The sequence below is a fragment of the Microcebus murinus genome, chromosome 9 (assembly GCF_040939455.1).
Source record: "Microcebus murinus isolate Inina chromosome 9, M.murinus_Inina_mat1.0, whole genome shotgun sequence".
Lineage (NCBI taxonomy): Eukaryota > Metazoa > Chordata > Mammalia > Primates > Cheirogaleidae > Microcebus > Microcebus murinus.
The window spans coordinates 60,237,169-60,260,551 of record NC_134112.1 but is presented as its reverse complement, the minus strand read 5'-3'; the positions used below and the strand labels follow the sequence as shown (position 1 = coordinate 60,260,551).

General features: G+C 39.3%; 1 protein-coding gene across 3 annotated transcripts in view; it reads left to right on the top strand.

Moving 5' to 3' along the window:
* Nucleotides 1–23,383, top strand: part of RELN (reelin) — a 457,647-nt gene that overhangs the window by 351,780 nt on the left and 82,484 nt on the right. For all 3 annotated transcript variants that reach the window (XM_012747047.2, XM_012747038.2, XM_076006499.1), the window contains exons 28-34: nt 3,995–4,227; nt 13,297–13,454; nt 14,640–14,847; nt 16,107–16,183; nt 21,274–21,432; nt 21,621–21,809; nt 22,497–22,770. In XM_012747047.2, the coding sequence (XP_012602501.2) occupies nt 3,995–4,227; nt 13,297–13,454; nt 14,640–14,847; nt 16,107–16,183; nt 21,274–21,432; nt 21,621–21,809; nt 22,497–22,770 (1,298 nt within the window). The remainder of the gene's footprint in view (nt 1–3,994; nt 4,228–13,296; nt 13,455–14,639; nt 14,848–16,106; nt 16,184–21,273; nt 21,433–21,620; nt 21,810–22,496; nt 22,771–23,383) is intronic.

Sequence of the window (23,383 nt, the reverse complement as noted above, 5' to 3'; positions counted from 1 at the left end):
TAATTTTATTAATAATAAGTATGGAATATTGGTCAATCAGGGACTGGTAATTAATATATATTTGAAACTTGTATATAAGAATTTTTGGTGTCATGTACAAAAATACACAGTGCTGGTATGTTTTTTGTGACTGCTTGCTGTGTAACAAACAGTACATGCTAGGAATACAGAAATTAAAAATATGGCCCTGGCCCTCAAGGGGTTGAGGAACTAGTGAATGAGGCCAAAAAGTGAATACTCACAATGCAGTCACGGGATGCTGTAGTAGAAACAGGCTTCAGGTGCTATGGGAATACTCTGCATAGTGCCTGCTGAGGCAGGTGCTCAAAAAATATATTAGTTGAATAAATGGATGGATGGATGGATGGATGGATGGATGGATGGATGGATGGATGGATGGATGGATGAGTTCAAATTGGAAGTCTCTAGAAATACAGAGACTTAGCCAGCTGAAGAATGGAGGGTGATGAATTCCAGTTAGAGGGAACAGAATGAGAAAATACATGGAAATATGCAAAAGTGCAAATGAGAAGTGCAAGTTTCCAACTTTGAGGAATATCAACTATGCACAGCAGAGGTGAGATATAAGGTTTATCCTGACTCATATTATATTCTATGTCAAATCTACTTGGTCATTATCCCAAGAGCAGTGAGTCATGGAAGATTTTTAATCCATTGAGTGTCAGAATCAGACCTGTGTTTTAGAAGTATCATTCTGGCAGTAGTATGGGTGTTGACTTAACAGAAGCAACTGGAATCAGCAAGTACATTCCTTCATTCATTCAGCAAATAGTTATAAAACCTCTAGGCTTTAGCCAATGTTCTAGGCTATGAAAGTAAACACAAATAGAGAGTACAGAGTGGGGTGATGGAGGATGGTTACCATTTTATAATGGGCTGTCAGGTTGACCTCACTAATCAAATAGCATTTAAGCCACAACATATAGAAAGTGAAGGAATGAGTCACGCAACTGTCTGGGCAAGATCATCCCAGGCACAGGCAACAAAAAGTAGCAAGATCTTGAGGCGTGAGAGTGTTCTTGGAAAGGTTTTAGAAACCATGAGGATGCCATTGTGACTAGAGCAAAGAAAGTGAAAAAGGGGACAGGTGTAAAAAAGTAAGGTCAGACTTCCTTTCTGAATAAAATGGTAGCAGAGGGGTGATGTGCTCTTAGCTGGGCTCCCAAAGAATCACTCTGGTGACTGTGTTGGGATGACCTGCAAGCTCAAAGGCAGAAACAGAGATACCAGTGGGGTAGCTGTTGTAGCGACCCAAGTACAGGTGATGGGACCTGTGTATGATAATGGCAGAGAGAAGTGGTCAGATTTTAACATATATTTTGAGTAAAGTAAGGATGCTAGAGCTGTAAAGTCAGAAATGAAAAGGACCAACAAATGCACAGCATGGATTGTAAAGATGAGTAAATGGGTCTGGGAGATGTTAAAGGAATACAATTTACAGGTTCTGGTGACTTACTGGGTAATAGAATGGAGTCTAGAATGATTCTCACATTTCTGGCTGTAGTCACTGAAATACCGGAAGAGGAGGATTTGATGCAGGGAGGTGGATGACAAGAACTGCTTTACAAGAACTGCTTAGACATGTGGAGTCAGGGGTGCCTATGGGCTGCTGAAGTGGAAATGAACAGGCAGCAGTAATGTACATTTGTCCAGAGAGCGGAGAGAGGACATATTTGGGAGTCATAGGTATTCAGAAGGAACTTGAAGCTATGATTGTGAATGAGATTAGGGAGCAGGCATACAGTCAAAAGATAAGAAAGCCAAGAATTTAGTTCTAGAAAACACTAGCAGTTAAAAGCCAGGCTAGATGGCCAGAAAAAGAGAAGTTGTTAACAGTGTTAGAAGCAACAGAAGAATTGAGTAAAATAAAGATTAAAGTTTCCCACTGGATTTAGATAGATAGAGGTTTCCCTGGCAATTTTACTGGGGTAGTAGCTGCAAAAGTCAGATCCCAGTGGATTAAAGAAATGTTGAACGAAGAAGTCTACCCAAGGAATATGGCCTTTCTCTCAGTATGGTTAGCTGCATAGTTAGAGGTAGACCAAAAATCAGGGAGAATTTTTATTTTCTTTTGTTTGTTTTTTAAAGGTAGGAGAAACTTATGCATATGTATCTGATGCTTAGACAGTACCCAAGTAAATATTTGTTGAAGGTATGAATAAATCTTAAATGGGAAGTTTAAGATAAATTATATAATTAACACACCTGAGAGAATGTCTATACCACCCCATTACCTGATTTTTTGAAGCATGAACTTGTCAAACAACTCAAAGTTCCAACAACTTGTCTGCTGTAGAAACAGCAGCAGTCGTGATGAGTTTAAGACGAAAAGCTGACTGTGTGTGCCCAGTGTGGCTGCTCCCACCGCATGCCAACCAAAGGCCGTCCTTACTAATGAGTAACGCAGTAGTAAAAGCAATTTGTGTTAGAAGAGTTTAATCATATGTCTGAGAGGGTCAAATCTTTCATTATATTCTTGATGTTTTACTATATAGACTTGGATAAATGAGTCACGGTGTAATTTCCACCAGCCAAATTGTAAATCATTCTGAGTGACACTTTCTAGCTCTGAGTGTGGAAATAAGGAATATATAAAATCTTCTTTTAAAAAACCAAGGCAAGGTCTCCAAAGCTCAGGAGTTAGAGCACTGCTCTCATAAAAAGCTAGATAAAGTACCTTGTAATCATAATGATTCACTGGTTGAGCTCTGGCCCAATATTGTTAGCCTATGATTCTGCCTTTATTTCATCCTTTATTCCCTGGTCACGATAATGCTCTTTTGATTCCCATTTCAATTTTCCTTCTCTAAAATTTGACTTAACTACTCTTATTTATAAAGTCTTATATAACAAAATCGTGTAGTGGCTCCAGCCAACAAATGAAATAAGATATGAATAGACCATTCATATAAGATACAATGTAATTAATAAATATCATTTATAATAATATATATAATAAAAAAGAGTTTTACATTTACAATTATGAAGAAATGTAAACTAAAACAGTAATAAAATTCATTTCTATATTTATTAATTTAGGAAAAAAACTGTCTTAAAAACTGTAATAATATCCAACACTGAGATAAAACTGATTCATTTGGACTCAACTGATACAAAATGAACAGATATAACTGGAAAATTTAAAGTGTTTCTACATTTTGACTCAGTAATTCCTACTCCTAGGAATTTATCTGGTTATAACAAATCAACTGAAAAAATTTTTTTTGGAATATTACATATAATAATAAAATATGATGTTAAATAGAAAGTAGGAGGAAAGTTCTAGAAGTATAATAATTACTTCAACTATATGGATAAAATGTATACTTCCCTATAAAGATCAGAAGAGAACATGGAAAAATAAAAAGTTGTACTAGGGCAATGGGGTTTAGGTTGCATTTTTTACAATCTTTTTAAATGTTATTAATCCTGTGATGACAATCTTCTACATGAGTGCACAGAACAGTAACAATTTTATTTCTGGATTATGTTGCTTATTTGACAATGATTTCTCACTAAGCTGTGGCAAGAAAAAGAATAAAGATACTTAACTCCACTGAAAGCAGAGAGGAAAGTCCTCCCTTCAGGTAACCCTCCTCTTCTGAAGACTACAGCTGTTCCTCCGTCTTCTGCTCCCCTCTCTTCACACCTTCTGGGGAGGAAGAAGAAAGTAGTTTCTTGGCATCTTATCTTTTGTCTGGATTTAAGAACTACAGATACTGATTCTCTCTTCTATAATGCCAAGAAATCCAGAAAATGAGTAGCTGGTCCAGTTTTCTGTTTAAAAGGACCTATTGCTTGCCTAATCAAAGAATTCTAGAATCTATGGAAGGGTCTTGTTTGGGATTGAGCTGCACAGTTCTTACCATTGTAAATTTAATCCAGACTTGCTAGAAGACACCCTGGCTGCTGTAGCACCTAATTTGTTGAATGATGACTTGGGTGTGTAATTCTGTCCTTCCTTTTTTCACAGCTAAACATAGCGTGTGCTAATCAGTTCAGCAATACTGCCCCAGTGCTGCTTCAGTACTCTCATGATGCTGGTATGTCCTGGTTTCTGGTGAAGGAAGGCTGCTACCCAGCTTCTACAGGCAAAGGATGTGAAGGAAACTCCAGAGAACTGAGTGAGCCCACCGTATATCACACAGGGGACTTCGAAGAATGGACAAGAATCACCATTGTTATTCCAAGGTCTCTTGCATCCAGGTAAAGTAATCATTCTCATTGGATTTGGGCCATAATATTGAAAAACAAAATCCCAAATGCCATAATCCTGAGTGTTGAAATCCCAAAAGATCAAAATCCTGAAAATATAATTCTGGAAAAAGTAATTTTAAAAATTCTTTAAAAGACATTTATTTACATTTTTAAAAGGGAGTTTGAGAAACACATAAAAACACTGCAGAAGACTTCATAAGGTACTTTACACAGTAGGCCGGGCGCATTGGCTCACGCCTGTAATCCTAGCACTCTGGGAGGCCGAGGCGGGTGGATTGCTCGAGGTCAGGAGTTCAAAACCAGCCTGAGCAAGAGCGAGACCCCGTCTCTACCATAAATAGAAAGAAATTAATTGGCCAACTAATATATATGTATATATATATATATATATATATATATATATATAAAATTAGCCGGGCATGGTGGCACATGTAGCCTGTAGTCCCAGCTACTCGGGAGGCTGAGGCAGCAGGATTGCTTGAGCACAGGAGTTTGAGGTTGCTGTGAGCTAGGCTGATGCCACGGCACTCACTCTAGCCTAGGCAACAAACCAAGATTCTGTCTCAAAAAAAAAATATATATATATATACTTTATACTTTATCAATAAAACAGGCAATAATAGCATACATATCTTTCCAAGCATAAACACTCAGATATACCAAAAACAGTTGCATGAATATACCAGTTATGAGCAGACAAACCGTATTCATAAAGAATGGGCCCAAAACCACAATGTACAAATGCATATCACTATGGTTGATAATTGTGTGCACCCAGCCTTATAACTCTGGTCATCTCCAATACCATGACAGACAACCTAAGCCTTTTGATTAGATGGATCAAAAATCATGATGGGTCACCACCACATATGCAGCCTCCCAAAGCACAGAGATGTCAAGAAATGTTATCTTTCACAAATGTAGATGTGCAAAAAGGGCATATCTTCATTTATTGAGGAAGTTTTTCAACGTTTTTACGTACACGCACAATGCTTACACTCAAATTGTGATAATGCACTTTCATAGAGTCAGATTTGCAAAAAATGCATAAAGCAAATTAGAACTCTCTAAAAGTCTTTACACAGTTTATACCTCTAGTTTTAGAAATGATGCAAAGATGAAATACATAGCATAGCAGATTGGTGCTCTCTGGGAAGCTGTACATGACCAGGTAATTTGGAAGGGGAGATTTTTTTATAGTTTTTTTGTCTATATTTCCACCTTTTCTATGATCTTTAAAATACTTGCTGCACTTATATTTAGAGAATGGTGTGGTCTGCAAATTTTGTAAGTATATGCTATCCATTTGAAAGTCTGGTTTGTGCTTGGCCATTGCAATTAAGCAGTTTTCTACTTTTGCAGCACCAATAATAATTAGCTTTTAAAATTTTATCTTTCACCAGTAAGTAGCCTCACACACTTATCACAGACTTCTTGCAAGGGAACAGTGTCACAGATTTCTTCTGTTGTGTTGTATACAATACAGTAAGATGCAATGCTATTTGGCTTCCTAATACCAGATCTGTATTAGTCAGGGTTCTCCAGAGAGATAGAAACAATAGGATATGTATATAGACATATGAGAGAGGATTTATTAGGAGAAATTGGCTCACACAGTTATGCTGGCTGAGAAGTTCCATGACAGGCAGTCTGCAAGCTGGAGACCTGGGATGCTAGTAACATGGCTTAGTTCAGGTCTGAAGATCTCAGCACCATGGAAGCTGATGGTATATAACTCTCAGGCCAAAAGCGAAAGCCTCAGGACCCATGAGGCTACTGGTATAAGTCCCTGAGTCTAAAGGCCAGAGAGCCTTTGTCTAAGACAGCAGAAGAAAAGTCTGTCCCAGCTCTCAGAGACCAATTTGCCTTCTGTGTCTGTTCTCCCTGGGCCACCAGCCCATTGGATGGTGCCCTCCAACATCACGGGCAGATCTTGCCCCATGTAGTCCACTCAGACTCACACACTGATCTCATGTGGAAATACCCTCACATACCACCCAAATAATGCTTTACCAGGTTTCTAGGTATTCTTTAATCCAGTCAAGTTGACACCTAAAATGAAGTGCACAAGTCCACCTCTTGTCAGCTTGGCACCCATACACATCTCTTGAAACCATACTTAATTTCCAAATAAAGACAATAATTCTACCCAACATGATGCAACTATCCTGCATCCAGCCAAAATAGCACTAATCTCTTCCGTCGGACTCCATTTTCAGGATTTCAACATTTAGGATTTTAATTTTGGGGGGTTGGGATTTGGGGGATTTTAGACATTAAAAATTTTAGACTTTAGGGATTTTGATCTTTTAGGATTTCAAATTTCAGGATTATGGTGTTCAGGATTGTGTCTTTTGAGATTGTGATCAGCTCAGATTCTTATGTGCCATGGCTGCCATTTATTGAGAACATTTATTTATCTCAATTATCTCAATAACCTCTAAGAATTTATATAGTCTAGCTATACTTATGCACAGAAAGACTCTTGAGGAAAAGAGCCCTGGGACAAAATATCCAAAATGTATGTATGCACACACATGCTTGTGAGTGAGATAAATTTACACATTTAGTTTATTCAACAAATATTTATTGAGCTTCTGCCTATGCAAGCTACTGTTCTGGGCACTGAATACAGCAGTGAACAAAGTGTATTAAAGGCTAAAAGAGTAATAAGGCATTATTATATCAGACTTTCATTATATATAGATTTTTTAATGATTTAATCCTTCCTTACATAGACAAGTTGAGGTACCTTGCACTATAAATGATCCCTTTCAATGCCTACTAAAATAAATAATAAAATAATAGAGAGAAAGATTAAAGATCAATTGATGGAAGAATGAAATCTATGGACCAAGAACTTGAAGTGAATTAGTTTCAATAATAGGGCAACAAATTTAACTCTTAGCATCTTGGCAGCTAAGACAAAGGGGGATAAGTTGCTTGTGTTCTCTGCCTCCCTTGTCACTTAGATGTTCATACCTCTAATAATGACACCACAGCCGTTGGTAGGCAGACTTCCTAGATAGAGAAGGAGCTTGTTTGTTTGAGGATATTCAATCAAGTTTCTGTGCTAATCTGCTAAAACTTGAACCATTAATCTTTAAACACCAGCTATTTCAAGAAAGAATTTGTCAATCAGCAGATCCAATTCAATTTATAGGTAATTTTGCTGTCTTCCCATGTCAGTGTTCCTTGTAGTTTGTCAAAGAGAGACTCAAATGCTTTAGATATTTAATATGGAGGGGGAAGAGTTGACAGAAAAGAAAGGAAGAGGAAGGAAGGAAGGAAGGAAGGAGGGAGGGATGGAGGGAGAGAGGAAGGAAGGAAGGAAGGAAGGAAGGAAGGAAGGAAGGAAGGAAGGAAGGAAGGAAGGAAGGAAGGAAGGAAGGAGAAAAAGGAAAGAATGGGAAGCGCACAGCAGTTACTGGCCCACAGGAATTCTAAAAGTCAGCAAGAGGCTTGTTACCCTCCTCCCTCTTCCGAGAACAATGTCTAGGACAAGAAAGTTTCCCGAATTAAGACAGTTCTGCTCCCTGGGAATGAGTCCCCGACCCATTGTTCTCAACTCTTGATCCTACTCTCTAGGCTAGACCTGAGACCATCTTTCCTTATCTATAAGAACATGTCTGTGTTTGCAGCTAAATAGCCATCTCATCCTGCTTCCTGCCCACCTTGAGCTATGCATGTAACAGTGCAGCCCTTGTACCTCTCACCTCTATGACTGCCTTTTCTCCCCACACTTTCCAAAACTGTGGCCCAACCACAGCTCTCCCAAGTAGATACATGTAGCATGCCGTGAAGTTGGGGAACATCAAGTGGTGCATCTTTGCTGCAATGACTAGACTATCAGGGTGCTGGAAGACATCACTGTAAAAGTAAATAATATATTCAGGAGCCAAGGAACACAAATCTGGTTTGATTTCCTCAAAGCTAGTAATATAGAACTGACTCTGAAACTGCAGTTCATTTGGTGTGGGGCTAGAATAACAAAATTGGTAAAGCCACATATTAGAAGTAAGAGAAAGTTATCCTTAGCATCACAAAGTGAGCCAATATTTTGAGGCTCCTAATAGATCAATATTTTCTAGGACCTCAGCTTTTGGAAGAAGAAATCTTCTCTATTAGAATTCAGCCTCCTGGTTAAATTGGATACCATCCAACTTGCTGGTTGATGGCATTTGTGATGAAGAGCCCTTTACTAAAGAATAGTAAATATGTTTCTGCTTTACTCCAAGTAAATGAGCTGTTGTTGTTCCTTCTGCAATATGTTAAACTCAGATATCTCCAAATGCAATGTTGGAAAGCTGAGAATTCTAAGTGTTAAAATTGTTAAAATTTGGAGCTATTTTGCCAGGAGGAAACATGCTTGTAATAGTTACTAGAACATTGGTCTTTCAGAAATAACTCTAAGCTGATTTTCTCAAAGGAGCAGTTTATGCTCTTATTAATTCACTGGGTTCTTAGCTACATGTACTGGTGACAGTGAATATATGTTGTTGCATCTCTCCTGACTCCCAGAGGCATCCCTGTCCAGAGACTATAGAACCACACAGCCTGCTGTAGGTTCCCTGTGCAGAGTGCAAAAAAGTGGGTGTCTTCAAGCAGAGCTAGAAGCACAATTGCTTAGTATTCTGCAGAATGTCTCCACCACCACCCATCACCTGTGCCTCTCTGCACAGGACAGGAATGCCCTGGTTTGAGAGGCAGATGCAACATCTCTCTAAATTGTGTGGTGATAGAAGTGTATGGTGTAGAAGCCAATTCTCGGGGTCACTCAGGCATCCTCTGAACAAAGATGAAAGTTGGGAACAGGGACAAAGAGAAAGAGCTTTATCTTCTCCTCCTTTTGTCCTTATCTGGGACATGCAAAACAAAAGGGGCAGTTTTGTTGAATGATCTGAATAATCAAACCACACTATGGTTTGTTTCTAGTAAAATTACGTAAGGTTAAAAACTGTCTTTTTTTATTTCATCATATTATGGGGGTACAAATATTGTTAAGGTTACATATATTGCCCCTGCCACCCCTCCCCCCCCGAGTCAGAGCTTCTAGAGCATCCATCCTCCAGGTGGTGCGCATCGCACTCATTATGTAAGTATACAGCCATCCCCTCTGCGCCCCTCCCACCTGCCCGACACCCGATAAATGTTTTGGTTTTCGGGTTTTTTTTTACATTTTGGTTACATTTTATATCTTTGCCTCTCCCTAGCAAGGGTTAGAGGTATTCCCTTCCCCTCCACAATGCTCACCACATCCCTCAGATGTGGGTCTATCCCCCCCCCAATCCCTAGAGAGCACTATCACCATTTGAGCACCATAGTTTTAATCAGTCAGTACCAATTTAATGGTGAGTACATGTGGAGCCCATTTTCCTGATCTTGCGTCACCTCACTTAAACTATGGCTGTCTTCTCAATCCTTACTTCCTCCAAATCCTTCCTAGACCCCCTATCAAGTCAAAGACCTCTATCGCATGCTCTCCTAGCTCCATGTCCTTCTCAGTGGTTGTCGGAGTTGCACAGGTGCATTTCTTTGTGCAGATGCTCGATTAAGTGTCTCCCCACTCAAGTGTGGACTGTGTGAGTGCAGGAACCATGTCTGGGTCTTGCTATTTAGCAAGAAATCATTGCTCTGCATTCTATTGTGTTTCCTTGAAAAGGCAAGAATAGCATATGTGCACAGATATATTAATAATCTTAATAATTGCAAGGCTATATCTCCTCTACTTTAAAAGTGTGGAATCTAGTGATTCTTATTAGCTTAACTTTGGTCTGCTTATTTCTTTCCTTCCTTCTAACAGTCTCTGTCTTGGTTTGTGTTGCTATAAAAGAATCACTGACTGGGTAATTTATAAAGAAACGAGGTTTATTTGACTCATGGTTCTGCAGGCTGTACAAGAAGCATGGTGCCAGCAACTTTCCTGGTGAGGGTCTCAAACTGCTTCCACTCATGGTGGAAGGGAAAAGGGAACAAGCACCACATGGCAAGAGGAAGGAAGCAAAAGAGAAAAGTGAGGGAGGTGCCTGGCTCTGTTTAACAAGTAGTTCTCTCAAGAACTAACAGAATGAAAATTCACTACAGTGAGGATGGCACCAAGCCATTCATGAGGGATCCACCCCATGACCCAGACATCTCTCACCAGGCCCCGCCTCCAACATTGGGGATCAAATTTCAACATGAGATTTGGAGGGGACACATATCCAAAGTACATCAGCCTTTCTCTGACTGGTTTTTATAATGGATTCTTTACCAGTTCTTTTTCTTATTCCAGCAACCCTGAGGTTGCCAAATTTCTTGAGATCAATCCCAAGATCAGGCCACTGAGAAGAGAACAGAGTAGCAGCTGGCATCAGGAACCAGGCACAACTGGAGAAATGAATATGAAGCAAAACTTAACTTAGATCGTGGCCAGTGAGACCTTTGTTGCTTTGATTTGCACCTTCGAACTAAAAACAACTGGCAAAGATTGAAAGAAAGAAAAGAGGAATCATTTCTAGTCCTTTCACTGAGATACAGTTTTCTACCTAGGACTCTCAACTAGGACTCACAATGTTCTAGACTCTCCCTATTAGCCAAGATTAGTCTTTCTGTTTCTTTTTTTTTTTTTTTCTCCTTATGTAAACATTGATTCCTTAATACTGAACTCCTAAGGTCTTCTACCTTTTCAAATATTTAACAGTGCACTCTGCTTCTTGGGTCTTTAGGAGCCTTAGGATCTGCAAACAGGATGCCACCTCACCCTGGCCAGACCAGAACTTGCTTCTTTTAATATTACAATGAAAATCACAAGACCTCAAGAAACAAAGACAAGTTAAAGAGTTTCATTTGTCCTTTATTCACTATCAAATTACCAAAACTTTTTCTAGAATTCTACCAAAATGTGGGATTCTTCAACCTTCTCATGCTTCTTCCATGAAGTGGAGCAGTTGATGGAGAGATGCCCTCATCCTACCCAAGTGGGAAAGTGTAGGGTAGGGGAGAGAATTTGTTCTTTCTCTTTTATTACTTTCCATATGGCAGAAGTTGTGGATCCATGTTTCTTTGGGTTCTATGATAGAACATAAAAAGAAGCAGCAAGGATGACTTCTAGTCCAAGAGGCCTTGTGTCAGGGAATTGGCATGTTTTCCTTGTTTATCACAGATCATGCAATCTCTCCCTTAGAAGGAGCAAAGGTGCCTTAACATTTTCCTTAAGAGCAATTGGCAAATACTGATATTCATCAACTCCGTTTACTTCCTTTTAGAGGTAAAGTACCTTCACAGGCTGAATAATGGTACAACTCCAATGGAAGGAATTGTCCCAAGGTCCGTGACAGTAGGACAACTATATATATTTTATTTTATTTTATTTGCTTTTGCTTTGTTTTTATAATCTTCTTTAATTCAATTCTTTTTTTGCCTTAAAAATTACCCTGATTTGATTAATTCACACTGTAAGACCAGTATACTTTGAATTAGCTCCAAAGGATATACTTTTGTATGTTCACCTTCGTCTTAACTGGGGCTTGCATTAACAGATGATTAATCTCTGAAAATTTTTAAACCTAGCAAGCAACATTGTTGGTTACATTTTGAAAATTGGCCAAGAAAAAGTAACTCAAAATAATGAAGGGGAAGGAAAAGCCAGGCTTATGGTTCAATGTCCAAAGCCCCCTGAAGAGCCAAAAAGAAATGTATTCTGCCATGTTATTTTCACAATAATGGAAGTGAAAAGGAGCCATCCTTCTCTGCAGTTATCCTTAACAGTCTTCATCAATCTTCATGATTCTTTATCCTTGTTTACTAAGAAACCGGTTCACTCAAAAGTCCATAAATATTGGAATCTAGATATACTAATACATTTTCCTCCTTTGATTTTAGTAGAACTAAGAAGGAAGAGGAGCCAGGCGCGGTGGCTCACGCCTGTAATCCTAGCTCTTGGGAGGCCGAGGCGGGCGGATTGCTCAAGGTCAGGAGTTCAAAACCAGCCTGAGCAAGAGCGAGACCCCGTCTCTACTATAAATAGAAAGAAATTAATTGGCCAACTGATATATATATAAAAAAATTAGCCGGGCATGGTGGCGCATGCCTGTAGCCCCAGCTACTCGGGAGGCTGAGGCAGAAGGATTGCTCGAGCCCAGGAGTTTGAGGTTGCTGTGAGCCAGGCTGACGCCACGGCACTCACTCTAGCCTGGGCAACAAAGTGAGACTCTGTCTCAAAAAAAAAAAAAAAAAAAAAAAAGAAGGAAGAGGGATTTCCCTGGTATGAAATTATAGATGTACATATGTTTGAAAAGAAAGATGTGTTGAAAAGATTGGAAAGCAGTTGGGACCAGTTCTAGTTTGGCGGCATCAGAACTATTGTTCTAGGGGAAGGAGGATGGGGCAGTCGCCCAGCCCCTCGTGATCCAGGGTTTTGAAGTACTGGGACTAGGTCCGTCTTTTGTTCATTGGCAGTTACAGCTATTCTCTGGCTGCTTAGCTGGTTGCTAAGAGTTCATAGAATGAGCATCTTGGAAAATGGGGAAGGCAAAAGAGGAAGAGGAAGGGAAGGAAGGCACAGGTAGGAACGGAGCTTTCAGTACACACTTAACTCTTCCCTACCTGAAGCAGGTCAACAGCAAATAGCCAGAGTTCCCTTGTATGTCCTAACAAAGAACATTCTATTTGATGGTTTCAAAAATTCCCAAATAGCCTCTTCAGAAAATATCCATAAAATTAGTGTAATGGAAGGGTGAATATTGAGTAAAGGAAAGGAATATCTTCCTGGGTTTTATTTATTACTAAAAGAACAGAAGGTAAGAAAATATGCAAGTAAAACCTATGATATCTGGTCATCAAAAGTGTTCTGTACCTGATATCCTCCCGGAATTTAAACATTTATGCTGAAAAAGAAATCAAGAAATTTTGAGAAAGATCTGAGACAGACACCTTACGAAGATTAAGTGTGCAATCAAGCAGGCATGACTTGCAAATAAATAATAAATCTCTCTTGAGTTTTTTGAACCTTTCTAAAATCTAGTTCTTTGTAAGAGATGTTGGTGCAAGAAACAGATGTATTGTTTTTCCCAACAGCAAGACCAGATTCCGATGGATTCAGGAGAGCAGCTCACAGAAGAACGTGCCTCCATTTGGTCTAGATGGAGTGTACATATCTGAGCCTTGCCCCAGTTACTGCAGTGGCCGTGGGGACTGCATTTCAGGAGTGTGTTTCTGTGACCTGGGGTATACCGGTAAGCTGAATATTAATACACGTGTCTCATGATTTGTTTGTAAAATATTCATCTCTAGTACCATAATTTATGTTATTTTTCAAAAAAAAAAAATAGGTTCTGAGTTTATTCTTCTCTAAGAATTGTAGGAATTTGCAATTTAGGTGCTAAGGTATTTTGTAGTTTTGAGCTACCTAAGGAAGAAACCATGATAACACAAATTTCACTTCCTAAACAGAATTTGTTTATTATTAATAGCAACAGTAATTAACATTGCTTGAGGCCTTTTTCATGCCAGGTACTAAAGTAAGGCTTTTTATTTCATCTCATTTAATTCTAACAATAACCCTGTGGCACAGTACTGTAAACCCTGGTGTTATGTTTGAGGAAACTGAGGCACATAGAGGTTTAGTAATCCTCACAGCGGGGAATTGCTGGAGCCGGGTGTCAGACCCTGGCAGCCATTCTTCAGAACCCAGAACCAAGCTCTTAGCCACTTGCCCACAGGGTCTCCCTGAACTCTTTATATTGCTCTTTATAAGAAATGTAATTTTATACATTTAAAGGAAAAATGCAACTTATGAAATGATAAATCCAAGACTGCCAAAAGAGAGTGTTGCTATAAGCAAAAATGAAAAGGGAGCTGAGATTAAAGAGTAAAATTGGCGCAAAGCTTCAAAATCTTTTTTTTGGCTTTTTCCTGGAGACAACTTCAAAAGGCTTCTTCACAGCTTTTCAGCGCTCTGGCCTTCATTTGGCGCGTGACCAAAGACAAACATATGCTGTGGCAGGCTTCTGTGGAGAGTGCTGTCACTCACAGTTTCAAGGGTGTTTATTTATTTTTTAAACTGGGACTGATGCCCTTTATTGATCCTATAACAGAGGGACAACAAATGAGCAAGTTTTCTTCTGTATAACCTATTTCTCAGTTTACACAAATCCTCAGTCGCAAGAACTATGGAAGTATGCAGGTCCCCTTGTCTCTCTCTCTTCAAATATGAGAGACTAGGGAGGCAGAATAGTGGTTTTGACTATGGTAACGATGGCTGCCTTTCAGGCAGACAATTGTGTAATACAGATTTTCATGTGGCTTCCTTCCTCTGATTCTTGTGGAAATTCTCCCTTTGCCCACTGTGTTGAATATTCCTTCTAATGTTTAGTGATTCCAATGAAGCATCTCTCCTATGTGTTTCTTTTTTTCTGAAGCCGCACAAGGAACCTGTGTGTCAAATGTCCCTAATCACAGTGAGATGTTTGATAGGTTTGAGGGGAAGCTCAGCCCTCTGTGGTACAAGATAACTGGTGGCCAGGTGGGAACTGGCTGTGGGACACTTAACGATGGCAGATCTCTCTACTTCAATGGCCCTGGGAAAAGGGAAGCGAGGACTGTCCCTCTGGACACCAGGAGTATCAGGTAAGTAGTTAATTAGTACCCTTCTCTGTGAACATAGTATTTATCGCACTATGTGGTCTAGCCTAAAACATTCTGTTCTGCTATAGAGAGTTTATATAATAATGTTTCCATAGGAGGGCTGTCTGGAAAGTATCCAGCCATTGTGAATATAGCAAGAGTGGTTACATGGCTGGACACTTTCTGGTCAGCCCTCCTATAGATCCTGATATGTAAAAATGAAGATGACTCTAGCTCTATGATAAAATAAGTAGTTTCTATTAAAATCATACCAAAATTCATTAATCCTTGTATAGTCATCACCAAGGCCTCTATGTCTAGTGTATGTCACCTTGGTCTTCTAAAGTTTTATGTTACTACGAAGACTATTTGGCACTATTTTTGAAGTGTGCTATGTGAGTCAAAGATTTTTCTAATCTTAAATTGTGTGTCCAAAAATGATGCTTCCTCATTTACCTACTTTTGTGTTCACGTCTCGAAACTGCCCCAGAAATTTAAAATACCTACACTGACACCTACTGGTACAATACAGAACTGTTTGGTTTTAAAGGTCAAATGAAATAGTAGCACACCTAAATTGAAACTGTGCTTTTTTTTTAAAGCAATTAAATTATTTGAGAATTGGAAGAAAGGAAACGTAAAAAATGTTTGAAATTTTTAGACCTTTTCCTCCCTAAAATTTTGGGTTCTGTGTCATATTTTTTTCTGCTTTCAGTCTCTTTCTCTTTTCTTTTGCATTGTTCTCTCAGAGATGTGCCTGTCAAGGGAGCACTCTCTGGCAATGACTGGGGACTGGGGCATAATTTATATCCCACTGAGTGTCAGTTGAGACAAAGTTAGCCAGCTGAGTATAAATCAGTTATAGACAGGTAAATGGCCTTAAACAAATAGTATTCAACTTAATATTAGATTTTTCCTCATCTGGAGTTTCCAAGGATAGTATTATCTGGATTTAAGGAATTTCCATTTTAGTGATTCTATTAAATTATATCAGACTGTCACAATGATGTAGGGTTAAACTGTTTCCTTTTGTTTAGGTCATTATTACAGAATAAGATAAATGGTTATGTTAATCAACTTTTTCTAAATTGTTACAGAATTTATTATAATCCATATAGTTTCTGTTTATCGTATGCCCTTGGAGCTTAAAAGTAGCACTTGATAATTACTGAAGGGTTTTTTCCTAAAGCATCAAAATACAAAGGGTTAGTGTTCTTTTGAACTCATCCATTTGTAAGTAAACTGAAGTTTTTTTCCCCCAGACTTGTTCAATTTTATATACAAATTGGAAGCAAAACTTCAGGGATTACCTGCATCAAACCAAGAGCTAGAAATGAAGGTAAGCTGCTATATTTCCATAGAAATTACAGTTACTTTTGGCAAATTAGTTCATTTTCCTCCCAAAGTTGGGCCAGGATTTTGCAAACTGATACATTATGCTGAATCACTCTCTTCTGTTCTCCTTCATAGAATGGGTGGCTGCATGGAGCCACGTTCCCTAAGAGTTCTATACAGATCCTTAAGCTTGAAAAATCGTGTCTTCTCTGGGTGTAGGCAGGATCACAGGGGCATTTGTTTTAGGGAACCCTATTCCTTTATACTTTCCACAGGGAGGGGAAAAAACCAGTAGCAGAGAGTTTTACATCAGCATGAGGGCTAGAAACTTGTTTGCATGGGGCATTACGAAATGCAGATCAAACTCTACTCCTGCTCATAAACATTCTGGGTGGACAAGGATCCTTGTATAGGTGGAGCAGTTCTTGGTAATATTAATAATAAATGTTAACTTTTGGTGAGACCTATTATATGCAAGACATTATTCCAAGTGTTTTACCAGTGTTTATTCATTTTATCTTCATCATACCCCTTTGCTGTATTAGTATTAGTGCTATTTTACAGTTATGGAAACTGAGCACAGAGAGGTCAAGTAACTTGCAGTTAGTAAGTGATGAGCAGGGATTAAACCACTCACGCTGGCAGCAGAATTTATGCCTTACCCATCAGACTGTACTGCCTCTCTCCTTGCCCTGAACTCCGCCCTCCCTGGGCGCCCATACCATCTTCTCCCTCACGTGATTCAGTGAGGGAGAGGGGTCCTCCAAATGTTTGTCTCAGGAGCAGCATGTGAAGAGTTTTGCACCTTATATGTTTGTTATTATCTCGTATATGACTGTGTAAAGCATACTGGCTTAAACAGTGCCTACTAGTCATTGGAGCTGCGGAGGGCTCTGTTCATCAGCTCTACATTTCCTTGGACACATCATCACTAACTGAAGGCTTTAATGATTTTTTTTCTGAGCATCACAGTACTTTTAGGCTGATTGTCCAAATCATCCATTAACTGGAATAGCAGTCTAGATAGAAGTCTTTATAGACCACTTTGCATTCCTTAACCTCTTCAACAAATATTTATTAAGAATCTGTCCTGGAGAGGGGGGATGAAAAAAATAAATTTAAAAAAAAAAAGCATTTGTTCTAAGCCAGACACTGTTCTAGCTGCTACAGATACAATGTCACCAAAAAACAGATGTGTCAGTCATGATGAGCTAGGTTACGCTGCAATAACGAAGAACCCTCTAAATATCAGTGGGCTAAAACAAAAAGGATTTCTCTCTCATGCTACATTTTCTTCATGGGACATCTGGGGTGGTCATCCCAGCACCCAGAATCATGAAGCAGCTGCCAGGTAGATTCTGGGTGTTGCCAACCATGTGGCAGAGGCAGAGGGAAAGTGTGGTGGAGGGATAAGAAAGACAAACACACCATGTGCTGGAGGGAGAGGAGCCAGTGGGGCACTAATGAACACCTTCAGGATAGATTCCTGCCCTTAAGGGAGCTTATATTGTAGTGATAAAGGTCAGATAATAAACAACAAAGCAAAGAAATAAGCCAGAAAATGTTAGGCTGTAAGGGCTGGACAGAAACAAATATACTGATGAGATGGAAAGTAAACTTAACGCAGGGGGCGGTGCTGATTTAGATAGAATAGTGTGGGTGGGGGCTCACCGAGGAAGTGACATTTAATAAATTGGAATCTAAAGGAAATTTGTGTGCGTAACTCTTTTGAAAATGACAAATCTATACCCCTCTATTTGTGTATGACCTAAAAAAAAAAAAAAAAGAAAGAAAGAAAAACACCCCGAGCATGGAACAGTAGGAAGCATCTGCTTATCACAGATACGAGTCTCTGTTCTGTATTAACTTCCAACTGCAAGTGCTGCTTGCTGTCTGCCCTGGGAGGCAAATGCCCCTTAGGATCCCTTTAGGAACAAGACACGTTTTCTCAACTAGTCTTGAGCCATTTTTATAAACTCGATGTTAGCCATGTAATTCACATCCCACAGGCATTTCTCAGCCTTTTATTGAAAACTGGTTGTTAAAATGTAAATCTGCTTAAATCCTTGAACAAATCTCTTCCAGTGATGAAAGTAAAGATTTTTTACTTACTGAGGCTGAGGCATCAATTTACATATTTGGAATTAAAATCAAAATTAGGCTATTTACAATAAGACTGGACAGAACATAGATGGAATTGCAGTTTTAAAAAAAGAAATGTTTTATTTGAATACATGCCTTAAACCCTCCGTAGATCAGCTAAAGGGCTTGGTTTATTCAGATGTACAATGTTAGATGACCCAGCTAATGAGGCTCAGCAACTGACATACGATATGTATATTGCAGTCTTCCTTTCCTACACTCCTGCACTCTCTCATACTTATCTGGGATGGTTCTTTGGAATCGGAGCCCTCATCACTGCAGACCTTGTTACTGCCTGCAGGTGTACGTGACATTCCTGAAAAAGCTAATGAGGAGAAGGGCAAGAAGCAGAAACCAAGTGAAGTACCCACCTCCTGGGCTGTGCTTTTTATATTTTAATGTGCACCTGAATCATTTGGGAGGCTTGTTAAAATGCACATTTAGATACAGTAGGACTGGAGAGGTATGTTACATAACAGATTATCCCAAAACTGAGTGGCTTAAAATGGCAAATATTTGTTACCTCACAGTTCCTGTGAAACAGGAATTTGGGAACAGCTTAGCTGAATGGTTCCAGCTTAGGGTCTCTCATGAGGTTGCAGTCAAGACAAAAGCCAGGAGGCACATGGTAGCCAGAAGACTTAACCAGGGCTGGACGGTGTGTTTCCAAGATGGATCACTTACATGGGTGTTGGCAAAAGGATTCAGTCTTTCTCAGGCTGTTGGAAAGGGGCTTCAGCCTCTAACTCCATGGGCTGCTTGAATATCCTTACTACATGTAGCCGCGCTTTCCCCAGAGCAAGAGATCTGAGAGACAACAAGGAATAAACTGGAATGCCTTTTATGACCTAGTCTCAGAAATCACACGCCATCCCTTCTATTCTATTCTATTCTATTCTATTCTATTCTATTCTATTCTATTCTATTCTATTCTATTCTATTCATTAAAAGCAAGTTACTAAGACTGTCCACACTCAAAGGAAAGAGAATTAAACTCCTCTTTTTGAAGGGAGGAGTGTCAAAGACTTTGTGGACTTATTTTTAAAAACCTGTTCCAAAGTGATATAGGTGCTGGTCTCAGACTGTACTTTGAGTGGAAGGCACTAGAAAGGACCAGTGGTGAAATTTTATTAATATTCTCATGATGCTTCATTTCTGGTCCTATAATCTACCATCTGAATAGATCACTGCCAAATAACTGTGTACATAATTTCTCTCTACCTCTTTCTCATCTTACGACGTGTATAGCACATTAACACAAATGAATGGCCACAAGAAAAACTAAATTTTGAAGTGTCTGCACCCTCGACCATCCAACATCACACTAAAAAGCCAATGGGAACATATTTTGAGCAAAACATCAGGGGTTAGAGACTAGAGCCTTTGCCAGACATTCCTCAACTTGACTAGAATAAAGACTAGAAACAGCCTCACTTCAACTTTCCTCATGAACTTTGGAGTGTGACCCTGTCCCTTGCCCAACACATGGGTGTCAGCTCAGTCAGCTGAAGCTCTACCTGCCCATCTTCACACCTGTGTGCCACCTGCTGTCTCCCCAGAGAGTTCCGTGCTTTGAACTATTTTTATCCTCTCAATTAGTTTGACGAGTTCCTTAATCTTAAATAGGGTAGGCTTAATTCTCCCAAGATTTCTAATTTTTAGCATATTTGTCATTTTTGTTCTTGGCATCGTCCCTTATCAGATGTGGTGACAGTAATTCCATATGCTATTAATTAGCCTTAAACAGCTTTCTTTAGCTCTACATCTTATTGTAATGTTTCTTGAAACTTTATTTTAGTAAACTCTTTGTTATCCAACATGATAAAGGGGTTGAGACATTCCATTCAGCCAATAATAGGAAAATTAATAAAATAACAAATAAATATAACTTTGCCAAGCATCATTTCTGTGAATGCTCAAAAAGTAACTCAGTATCCCCATTCATAATTATGAATACGCAGTGCCAGTCTCAGGTATGATTGCGGCGTAGGCAATTAGATAGATGCCATCCATCACTCTGCCCCCTCCCATCAGAACAAATAAATATATATTTATAAATAACATTAATAAAATTATACATATGTCACTGTCTATATAGTTATTCCTAAGACTGGCACAGTCTTGTTCCTAAGATGGGCACTGATTTATACCTAGTTATATATTGTATTTATGTTAATTGGTTCCCACAATTTCATCATTAGCAGTTTGTTCCTTTGCATTGAGCATGACCCTTTCCCTGTGTCCTCGGTAGCACACCAGGTCCCCACCGTGTAGTGTGCAAGTCTCTGGATCCTACCACCCTGGTAGCAGGTGGAGAGGTGAGGGTGGAGAGGGCGAGTAAAGGGGGAAAGAGTGGTACAGAGAAAGGAAAGTCGAACTAATACTGGAGAGGAGTGAGTTTTTCTGTTTGCTATTTAATAATTGGGCTGCCTTCAGGCTTCACTGGCCAGGGTCTGACAAAGTGTGAAGTGCCAATAAAAGGATCTTTCTGCTTAATAGAATTTCAGACTGTGGGCTGTGCTTACCTCCTTGTGCTTCAGCAGCCGAGAGAGCCACTTGGTTTTGTGCCAGTGGAGATTGAGATATTTCTTCTGAGTATACAATAATGATATGAGACTTTGTAGCATTCAGGACAGAATCTAAAATTCAAATACATGATCTGGAGTGGGGTTTTTATGTTCTCCTTACCCACCTACTCATCACTCAAAGCTGAGTGGTCTTTAAAAGAGCTTATGTATTTTCTTTCTCCATTTCCTGGGAGTCAGTGCATTAGAAACTGTCAAGAAATTGATGAGCCTTCGAGTCTACTAACTCATTCCTTGGAAGTTAGACGAATGTGCTCTCATTCTATGAGACACCATTTGAGGTTGCTGCAGTTTCACTGTGTAAGAAATACTGTTCCTTGCCTCTAGGAAACTGTCCAAGTGACTGGATTTATGTCTTTTAACTTAGGGCTTATTGTTCAGTATTCAAATGACAATGGAATACTGTGGCATTTGCTTCGAGAGTTGGACTTCATGTCATTCCTGGAACCACAGATCATTTCCATTGACCTGCCACGGGAGGCAAAGACACCTGCAACGGCGTTTCGTTGGTGGCAACCGCAACACGGTGAGTTACTGCTTACTCCAACTTCCTGGTAGCTTTGAGAGCATGCAATATCTATATCCACCTTGTATTATGTGTTTCTTAATTTACTGTCAATTTCTAGACAATCTGATTTAAAATCAGAGTCATAAAGCTACTGGTATTGCTATGTAATGAACCTTCTCTAACTGCCTTTATTCATCTGATTGCAGGGAAGCATTCGGCCCAGTGGGCTTTGGATGATGTCCTTATAGGAATGAATGACAGCTCTCAAACTGGGTTTCAAGACAAATTTGATGGCTCCATAGATTTGCAAGCCAACTGGTATCGAATCCAAGGAGGTCAAGTCGATATTGACTGTCTCTCTATGGACACTGCTCTGATATTCACTGAAAACATAGGTATATATTATCACCAGATAAAGGGAGAATACTTGATTAAGGAGAGGACTAAATTAACTAAAACTCAAGAGGAAAATTCCAAATGCAAAACTATGTGCCTAACTACCTGTGCTGAGGGAGGCTCTGAGCTAAAAAAAAAACAATCGTATTGTCCTGGTATAACTTGGTGAGCACAATGACTTGGTTTTTATTGGAACAGCCTTTCCATATGGATGATATGAGTAAGGTTTCTTATAAGCAGAGCAAAAAAAAAAATATATATATATATATACATATATATATATATATATAAAATAATAATTTGTGGGATTATAGACTCTGTTAAAGAAAAGATAAATGTTCCAAGTGGTAATTACCCTGATTTGATCATTACACATCTATACATGTGTCAAAATATCACATGTACTGCAAAAATATGTACAACTGTGCTTTATCTGTTTTAAAAAGACTCTATATTAGCCATTTTCAAGGTGGTAATGCTTTTCAAGTTAGCAGCCTTCTATATTTCTGAGTTCTATGGGTAACCAAATAAAAACAGGAAATATGAGAAGAAAAGTCAAAGCACACATGAGGAGCTAAAGATAAGCCAAAATTCTTGTGTGTTATCACAAGTGTTGATTATAAGCATAAACGCCAAGGAAGGAAAGAGCACAATTATATGCTACCATTGCATTTTTTTTTTTGTAGGAAAACCTCGTTATGCTGAGACCTGGGATTTTCACGTGTCAGCATCTACCTTCTTGCAGTTTGAAATGAGCATGGGCTGTAGCAAGCCCTTCAGCAACTCCCACGGTGTACAGCTCCAGTATTCTCTGAACAATGGCAGGGACTGGCATCTTGTCACCGAAGAGTGTGTTCCTCCAACCATTGGCTGTCTGCACTACACAGAAAGTTCAATTTACACCTCGGAAAGATTCCAGAATTGGAAGCGGATCACTGTCTACCTTCCACTCTCCACCATGTGAGAATTGTCATTTGGCTACGTGTCAGAACTTTGGGTTTCTGTCACCTAATTTGAAAATAATTGTAATTCCACTTAGGGATTCCATTATTCTTTCGTGATAATTATGCATGGAATGTGCCAGGAAGAATTCAAAAAAAAAAAAAAAAAAGTATAAGGTGCTTTGAGTTGCAATTTTTAAATGTGACCAGAGAGGTCCAAAAGTTTTATAAGGCTGAACTTTAACGTTCTTTAGCAACATGGAGGCTGCCTAGCAGGTTCAGCTTTTAAACTGTTGCAAGAATAAGTTTCTACCCGTAAAGCAGACTGATACTTCTTCACGTTAGGCAGTGTGTGGCATTACCAAATATAGGAGAGCACGCTTAGTTTTTTCATCTCAATACCACAATGCGAATGACAGGTTGGCTTCTTTGGAAGGCTGTTATCATTTTGTACCTCTTTTCCCCTCCCCAGCATTTCAGATCATAGTCAGGAGTTGTATTGTCCTACAGTAGGCTCCCACTGTTGTGGTGGAGGCATTTGGACAATTTGAGGGTCTTTCTAGGAACAAATGTGTGCCATGGTCACTGGGTAGAGATGGTGCCAGCCTGGGACTCCTCCCCCAGATCCTTGC